Genomic DNA, 9,630 nt, shown 5'->3' with positions numbered 1-9,630 from the left:
GTACGTACGTACGTACGTACGTATGTACGTACGTTCGTATGTCAGCATTTTTTTCGTTTTCGATATCTCAAGAACGGATTGAGATATCGCCCTCAACCAAAATTTTTTCGAAAGATATTATCATAATGAAGATCTGAAAGAAATTTGAACGAAATCGGTCAAGCCGTTTTTTTTTTATAAAAAAAAAAACGAATTAATTACAAACAATTTAATTAAAATACGTTCTAATCTAATCACAACAATGAAGTTACGGAATCAATAATAACGAAATATCATTATTCAAGACAGGGAATAACATATTATAATAACATATTATAATAAAAATTTGTTTATAACAAAATGAATTGTTATAAACAATCGATAAACAATAAAAAATAGTATTTACCAATTGACTGATGCAAGTACTCTATCAATTCGGTTTTCTCAGACGAAATACTGTTTCTTATGGGTTTATAAAATGACGAACTCTCAAACATTGTTTGTTATTTATTATTGTGCCGCGTTTTTTTCAAACTTTAGAAACGAATGTACTTTACAATAACTGTATTATCTAATGGGAAGTTAGTCGTATTAGCACCGACCAAAATGTGCTCAGACCAATTTTTTTATTTCACTTGAGATTGAAAAAAAATAGTCGGTTTTTTTGCGCCCCTCTATTGTGCATATATTGAGTACGTGTACAACAAAGGAAGAATAGGATGTTTTTGGGAAGGACGTTACTTTATATTACCTCGTCATGATCAGTTTCAAAATTTGAGATGTTTATATTAATTGACGATATTGTGAAATAAAAGAGGTCAGTAGTAGAAACCATCACTTTCGAATATATTTACAGTTTTATGGTTATTTTGGCGAGAGGATGTAAATTTTGAAATTGTTCTGTAACTAAAAGGAGAATATTTTGTAATTTTGACTATATTACGTAAGATAAATTACGATGCTGAATCAGCATTAGAAGCTAAAAGTGTTAGTTACTATGGGTATCAATTTAAGGCAAACCGTAAGGCCAATGATTTTTAAATAAAAACTAAAGCAAACATTCAAAAAATATTTTTAGGTGTTATAGAAATTTATTACAATTAGATAGTATCTACAGAAACAGGATTATTGTATATGTATATATACCCGAGATAAAAATGTCCTGTCTTACAGAGCGGTTAATTAAAAGTTTAGGTGGATGCAATACTCACATTAAAGATTGTGGCTGAATGTAGGTTAAAAGTTTTTATGAATAAACTAATGCATAGTTTATAATATGAGAGATTTTCAAAAAAGGACATATGTATTTTCGTTGGAGAGGTCAACTTATCCCGAGATAAAAATGTTCAGTTTCTCAGAGTCTCTGAAAGCGAGACTTGAGTGTCCGTCTCTCATCGAGTCTTTCTGGTGTCACTGAGAGAGACTGTCAAAAAAACTGTTAAGCGTCTCTGAACGAGAGACTGGAGTCGCTCATAGAGAGATCCTCATTTCGTATCCCGTCTCTGAACGAGAGACTCGAATCTCTGAATTAACAATTTTATCGTTCGCGTGTCTCATACAGAGAGACCCATAAAACACCTAGGCAATAACTGAGAGACTGTGAAAGACTGAGAGTCGCTCTCAGAGACGCTGAAAGACTCTAAAAGACTGAGAGACTGAAAATTTTTGTCTTATATATAAGCATCACAACAAAATACAGGGCATATGTACCTATCGCTATTCTAAGTCGTCATCGCAGTATTAAGTAACATAAATATTTTTGCAAAACTCAAAACCTATTTCATTTCGTGTATTGTACTTTTGATAACTTTTTTGTTAATGGTTTAATTAACGTTAACAATTTGTTATTAAATGATCGTAAGTCCTAAGCGAATTCAGAATAGTTATGCATAGTTCTTATTTGTAACAATCCCATATGGGTTTCTGTGGAATAACAGTAAGTAAAGTGTTTAAGAGACAAATGGTTTATTGTTTTAAATATTGAGTAGAATGTGACTATTTCGTAATAGGCTAAATGTACCTACTCTTACTTTCTGCAATAAATAAGGAACTGCTCCCATGGAATACTAAGCAGTTACCATATTGCACAATTATCTACAGTCGGTAGGTACTGTTACAATGAAAAGGAAATGCTTTGCCCAATTCACATTGTCGAAATTAGAAGTAAAAGCTAGTCGAATTTATGTGCTTCAGAGAGGTATAGAAACAATCAATTATTTATTAAATTGGTAAAGGCTTTCTCGGCCAGTAGATGAATTGATGTTGTCCAGATTAGAGTTTAGCAGCATCGTCAGGAAATAATTCCAACCGACGACAGTCTTTAAACCCGAATCAGGATTTCGAATTTTAAACCAATATCAAGTGCATAAAAATACTGCTGTAATTGTAACATAGCAAGACATTGATGGAAGAAAAGAAATCGATAACTGTTTCCAGTTTATTTTTATTTCATCATTGTTTAATAGGGAGTTAATTTACACATACCGTTGCATTCACAATTCCAACATCGTGTTGTTATTATTATACGAACATTTATCGTGGAAACTAGCTTTTGTTCAGCGCAATTATAAAAAGTTCTTGACCTGCATTCAGAAAATTATATTAGATATTTCATATTATAACAATAAGTATCTTTATTATCATTGAAATTGATCGTTGTGAAGGGCATTAGTCTCAAAAATATTCACACAGATAGATATTTTACATTTAAATGACTTATTTCATTCGGTGTGCTAAAAAATATAAATAAATATGTACTAAATAAAGTACAGGTGCACTATTCTTTAGAAGAGGTGAAATAATACTTGCATACGTATTTGTCCATGGCACCTGTAGTTAAGGTAATCAAAACAAACGACAAATATTCTAATTTAAAATTAACTGCACAAAATCTAATACATAATTATATCAATCTAAGGGCGAATGTACAACTAGGTGTGCAAATTTCCACTGGCGAAAAAAAAAACAATAAAAATCCACACAGATATGAATGTAATTGCTTAGACAAGTTACTAGGGTCCTCAAACGAAAAGAGCTTAATGCGTAATCATGACGCGAATGAGGGCAATTTTTCATAGTCCTTGTGGCGCACTGTGCACTTGTAGATTTTTGAAAATGATATATGTGTTAGGCCCGAAGACTGAAAACGCTCAGGGCCGGAAAAAACGGCTACATCGCGTTCTGGCTGCCTTCGAACGCACAGAACGCGTTTCGGCTGTTTTTAAACGCTCGCAACGCGTTCTGGTAACTGTTAAACAGCCGGAACGCGTTTTGTCAATTGTTGAACGCTCACAACGCGTTCTTAATGTTCGACTTGTATTATTTGCCGCTTTCTACCTGCATACAATGAGATTTATATTGTACTTATAAAACAAATGAATTTCAATCCATTTTTCAGTTTTTAGGAAACAATTCAATTATTGACAAATATAATTGCATACCAAAGATGGGTTCGGTTTTTCTCACCGAATCATTTAAACAATATCAAATTTCTTATAATTGTTTTTCAGTTCTAGGAAGAAAGTTACACTGAATGAAAAATCAGTGCAGTTCTCGTCAGTTTAGCGAGAAGATCAGTCTGTCATTGACTAAGCAACTTACTAAAGTCGTTTGAAAAGTTACACTTTCATTAAAATGTTTGATAAATCAGCGAAAGAAATTTTTTACGATAAAGTAAAACCAATTATTGATAGTTGTGACGATAGGTCTATGTTGCTGTCTGAGGAAAGGTACGAATTGCTTGTAGGAGAAGTTGAGCATGCTCAAAATGCGCCCAAAAATCACGAGTCTCGACAATATAAGTGTTCAGTGTAACTGTGAACTGAAAAACAATTATAAGAAATTTAATATTGTTGAAATGATTCGGAGAGAAAAAGCGAACCCATCTTTGGTATCCAATTATAGTTTTCAATAATTGAATTGTTTCCTAAAAACTGAAAAATGGATTGAAATTCATTTGTTTTATACCTAAGTACAATATAAATCTCATTGTGCGCAGGTAGAAAGCGGCAAATAATACAAGTCGAACATTAAGAACGCGTTGTGAGCGTTCAACAATTGACAAAAGGCGTTCCGGCTGTTTAACAGTTACCAGAACGCGTTGCGAGCGTTTAAAAACAGCCAAAACGCGTTCTGTTCGTTCGAAGGCAGTCAGAACGCGATGTGGCCGTTTTTTCCGGCCACTGAGCGTTTTCGGAGTTCGGGCCTAACATATATATAAAACGATTAATCTCGATATACTGCGTTATTGAAACAACATGAAATATTTACTGCCATTATATTTTACTTTCGCGAACAATCCCTAGAAATTTTAAATTTAAATGTATCAAAAACGCATAATCCTTTATTTCATTATTATCTTTAATTTGTTATAATGTTATAATTATAAAAGTCAGAGACGTTATTTAAGTTTGTGTATTTTCCGACATAAAAGAGAATGTACATTTTTAATAATGCCTCTAAACAATTCCAAAAAACAAATTTGACCTTTTAAGCAACGCATCACAAGATATGCGAAAAATCTGTAATCTAATTTACCCCTCTTTAGGGTTTTACTACAAGTTATTGTACTAAGTAATCGACTAACCCATAGAAATGAAGTCAAACGATTTAAATGGAATAAAACTTAATTCTCGTTATTCCACATTTCTTCAAAATCTTCAAGGATTAAGGATGTTTATCATAATACAAAAAATAATAAGTAGGTACACTTGTGAAATCATGATCTAATTGACCTTCTCAATTTAATACTTGTATTTTGCGTATCACATTATTTCTGTAATTTACTATTTAATTCAAAACTAAAGAAATAAAGGTCTAAGTCAATTTCAAATTGAATTGACTATCATCAGTCCGAAGACTTGTTGATCAGGCCCCTCCACCTATTCCTATCCTGAGCTAATCTTCGCATTTCCCCACATACTTAATTATTTTTGAACAGTAATCTAATCTAAGTCTACCCCTACCCCTTCTAACTTTTGTATTTGCTTCTAATATGCTTCTAACAAGCCCTTCATAACTGATAAGGAGTTCTACCAACCTATCTCGTCTATTTCTTGTTGACTTCCTCATTTATAACCTTCTCTATCCATGGTATCCTCATCTTTTGCCTATAACACCACATTTGGAATGGTTCTAACCTTTTCATTTCCACCGCATCCACCGCCCACGTTTCGCACTCATATAAAGCCATGCTCCAACCATGTACCTACCTTTAGAATCTTTCTTCAAATTTCTACATTAATCGTTTGCGAGCATAAAAGTGACTTCTTTTTGTTAAAAGCAAATCTATTCTGTGCTATGTTCCAGTTTATACCTCTACTGCTCTTTCCATCTTCAGTTATCTAACCTTCTATTACACACCGAAAATCTGTCAAACAACAATAAAAACTTAGAATATAACAATTTTACTGATCATAGTCCACGTTCGAATTATTTTTCAGTATACAATGTTTCTTATTGTTCGTAATTAATTCTTTTTAAACTTATTCGTGTAACAGCAGATTTAGTTTTCTTGAAGTATTATGTTCGAACACTTTGTAATTTATTGTAATAAAAGAAGTAGTTAATTAGGTTACTGTTGCAAGTGACTTGTTCAGTAACTGTAGATACGTATATAGCTACACGCCACTTAAAGCTGATTTACTATTAAACATAAGACATTGAAGAAATACTATAACGATGCTGTTTTGCATAAAAAACAGATTTCTAAGCATCGCGAATATCCCAAGTAGTGCCTACTGGAGGTGGTCGCAACGCTGTAGGTGACATAATAGCGAAACAATAAAACAATTTATATGATGCACCAACAATGGCAAGAAAGAAAGTGCCGACTTGTTGTTAATGTAGTTTATTAAATAAACAATGGCTTTTTTCTTGCGTGAACCGAAAAGATGATCATAATATCCATTGTTCCTAAAATCCTATAACCTTGTAGGTGAAAGGTTTATACAGTAACGGTATAACTCCAACGTTTCGCTTAATGGTTGTCAGCTTCCTCAGGGAATTGTTACAAGTCGAGTTTTGGAGTAAACAATCTCAGTTTGTGTCTGTACTTAAATGTTTTTTAAAATACCACACTGTTTAAAATAGAAGAATTATGGTTGCTTATTCCAAAACTCTACTCGTAATGATTTCTTGAGGATACTCACAACTATTGAACGAAACGTTAGAGTTATACAGTAATAAATCTGTTAACCCGAATAGTTAAAAAAAATAGAACGTGTAATTACACAACACTGAAGTGAAACTTCTTCAAACATACCAGGATAGGGGTTAAGGAGTTGGTTTAATGGTATTATTTGTACACTATGAATTTAAATTTTACAGTATACATGCCTGTAACGAACGTTGCATTGAAGCGCGTTCACGACTCAAGCGATCCCCACTACGAACTGGACTACGTAGTCGAGTAGAGGAAGGGACATCCGTTGCATGATTTCGTTACATAGCAATTCGCATGAAACGAACTTACCCTACCGTACATAAAGAAGTTTCACTTCAAAAATTATAATTGAATTCTATTAAATTCACCTAATCACCAAAGGCTGCATTTAAATTATATTCTAGAGGATACTCGTAAATGTATTACATCAGATTAGACCTTTATAAGAAAATAACCTTGTTGAACATTTTTTGAATGCCACAATAAGTGAGAAATCTCTAGATAACAGACTATTAAGTATATACTTACTGAAATATATCACATATAACATGAATTAATGCAGGTAATATCATTTTATATTTTTTTTGCAGGTATTAAGAATTAGTCTACATTTATTTCGTCAAAATGGCAGGAGTGGTTTCCCCTTTCACAGACTACTATAGGTACATTATGGAAACTAAGTCTGGTGAGTTATCAATAACTGTTGACGTAGATATTAATAGTAACCATACTTATCTATAACAATTAAATAATCTCAATACGAATTATTTAAAATTAAAGCCGGTAATAAATTGAACTTTTTGTTATTTAATGGGAAAATTGCTCGTGTTATCTACTCCCAAAAATTATTACCCCTAAAGCTTAAGTAAGAAAACCCCTAAAATTGCCACAATTACTTGGAAAATCACTTATATTATATTCTTTCAATAAAAATTGCAAGGTCCATATTTATATAGACCTCATATTATTATTTTAAGTGATGATTTAAAGGATTTCTAACTTTGTAATATTTTATACAATATTTTCTTCCTATGAATTAATTATACTAGGCGTACTTGATTAAAATCTTAATAAATTATATTTTGCAACAGATTCGATTTTAATACCATTTTATCCTATATTTAAGGAACAAACTCATGATAACTAATCTTAAAGCTTCAATTAAAAATAACGAAACTTTATGCAAATATGGACAAAATTATCTCTAATGAAGAAACGAAGAGTAATATGCGTAGGCAGCGTTATATAACAAATCAATTAAATAGAAATGTCTTACTTGAAAGTCTCGACTTGCGTAAGTACATACATTCATACATACATAGGTAGGTACTACTAAAAAAAGTGTAACCATCGCATTGGCGTGGATTCGACCGAAAAGCATACATGAAACTCTTCACTCTTTAAGAAAATTATATAAACAAGTTTTAATGATAATAACATTTATAGTAGTGCGCGCAGAAAAACATATTAAAGAAGAACTTAGTTTGTTACATAAAATTGTTTGAAAACAATCTTGCAATTAAGAAATTCATATTCAAAATTCATTCTCAAAAAGTTTCACTCCAACAGTTTTGTTATACGTATATGTATGATAATAACGATTAACAAGCAAAAGAAAAGTTCGTCCACATCTTGTATTTATTATTTTACCTATTCCTGCACTGATCTGCTGATGTTAATAATTCAACAAATTTCATCTCGTGTGACATACTATATTTAAGGATATCGACGAAAATTCGTTCAATGTTTATCCAAATAATATTTATCGTAATTAATCAGTTATTAAGCTACTAGTTGTGTAACTCATGTGGGTATAAGGCACTTGCACTACGATATTAATTTATATCTATTCAAAATCTATTAAATATTATTAAAATTTCATTTCATTCTTATCATCATAAGGTCGTCAGTCTTAAGACTGGTTGAACACGTACCTCCACTCTTTCTTATCCTGGGCTAAACTTCGCATTTCCCTAAAACTAGAACAACCCATATTCCTATTTGCAAACAGTAATCTAATCTGGGCCTACCTCTGCACCCTTAACTCCTGTTTCTGCATCTAATATGTCTAAAATCAGTCACTTCTAATTTTTCGTCTTCTATCTTTATATTCGCACTTTCCTTACTTTTTCTTTCCTTGCATACCAGTATTTTAGTTTTATTTTTATTTATTTTCATACAGTACTGATCTGTCAGTACCGCTTCCATTTTATTTAAAGCTATCTCTAACTCCTCCTTGCTATATAAGCACTTAACCAAAAATAAATAATAACAAAAAATTAAGCAGTCGTAGTGTACAAATAGCAGTAAATATAGGCAGCAAGTTTTGTTGTGTTATACATACATACATATATCTACCACAATGTATGTATAAATACGATATTAATAATAAATAATATTTTTATTGATAAACTATATATTATTATACTCTTTTGANGCAGGCCCTAGGTATTATTATACTCTTTTGACGAAATTCACCTTAAAATTGGCCTCGCCAGTGTAGAAATCTTTGGCATCGGCCTATAACAGATCTCATTCAATGACATCCCTTGAATAAACATTGGTAAATACTTACTACGTATGAAGATTACTTTCGACGGTGTTTCTTAAACAGAATTAATTAAATTTATTAAATTTTTACGACCTTACTACCCAATACGGCCTACAAAAAGACCAATACTCTTATTGTGCAATGTTTGTACGTAAATACGTGTGAAATCGATGGTGCACCTAATTGATGTCCTTAATTCGTTGTTACCTACAGCTTTTTATTTTATATTTCAGGTATCTAATAGAAATTTTGCAATTTTATTAAAGTTCTTTTTTTTATTTAAAAGGATTGTTATTCTGTAACAACCGTGGTAAAAACAAGGACACAATTTTTTAAATTTCCTACCGATTTTTTTTTTCTTTCATAATAATTATACCTTGAAGCAATTTTAAAATGTCGTTCGCCATTACTCGGTAAATAGTCTAGTTTCTCAAAACAAAAATTGCTTTTTATTAAACAAATGGTACACTTTAAGAAGCTTTTTAACAGCGGTCAATTATTAATCACATTTAGACGTGAATGTAAAATTAGTTCAATTTCCACCCGCTATAAATTACCTCAAATTAATGAAGCAAAATTGTATTGTCATACCCTCGCCGGGAATCGAACGCAGGACCTTTGACTATACACACCACTGTTACCTAATAAGTACCTTTCATCGTTGTTGCTACTGTTACCTTTCGTAGCTTAGTGGTCAGAGCAGTGGTGCGTAAAGACAAAGGTCCCGGGTTCGATTCCCGGCGGGGGTGTGACAACAACAACAGCTTTTTCTCATTTATTTAATTAATTTGTGGTGGGTGGAAATTGAATTAATGTTTGAATATATTATTATATATTACATTAGGTAAAAGACCCAGTTATTGAGACTGGCCCAGTTTCTGACAATTTTAGGTTTATGTTGAATTAAAAAAAAAAGAGGTAGAACATCATAGACGAT

At 31.9% G+C, this 9,630-nt stretch overlaps 1 protein-coding gene across 2 annotated transcripts in view; it reads left to right on the top strand.

The window, feature by feature from the left end:
• The window catches only part of LOC108738684 (elongation of very long chain fatty acids protein AAEL008004), a 64,140-nt gene that overhangs the window by 44,879 nt on the left and 9,631 nt on the right, over window positions 1-9,630 (top strand). For both annotated transcript variants that reach the window (XM_018472214.1, XM_018472212.1), the window contains exon 2: window positions 6,733-6,827. In XM_018472214.1, the coding sequence (XP_018327716.1) occupies window positions 6,767-6,827 (61 nt within the window). In that variant the 5' untranslated portion in view covers window positions 6,733-6,766. The remainder of the gene's footprint in view (window positions 1-6,732; window positions 6,828-9,630) is intronic.

This window comes from Agrilus planipennis, unplaced genomic scaffold (assembly GCF_000699045.2).
Source record: "Agrilus planipennis isolate EAB-ADULT unplaced genomic scaffold, Apla_2.0 scaffold121, whole genome shotgun sequence".
Classification (NCBI taxonomy): domain Eukaryota; kingdom Metazoa; phylum Arthropoda; class Insecta; order Coleoptera; family Buprestidae; genus Agrilus; species Agrilus planipennis.
Note: the sequence above shows the minus strand (reverse complement) of the source record. Positions and strands in the feature narration are given on the sequence as shown.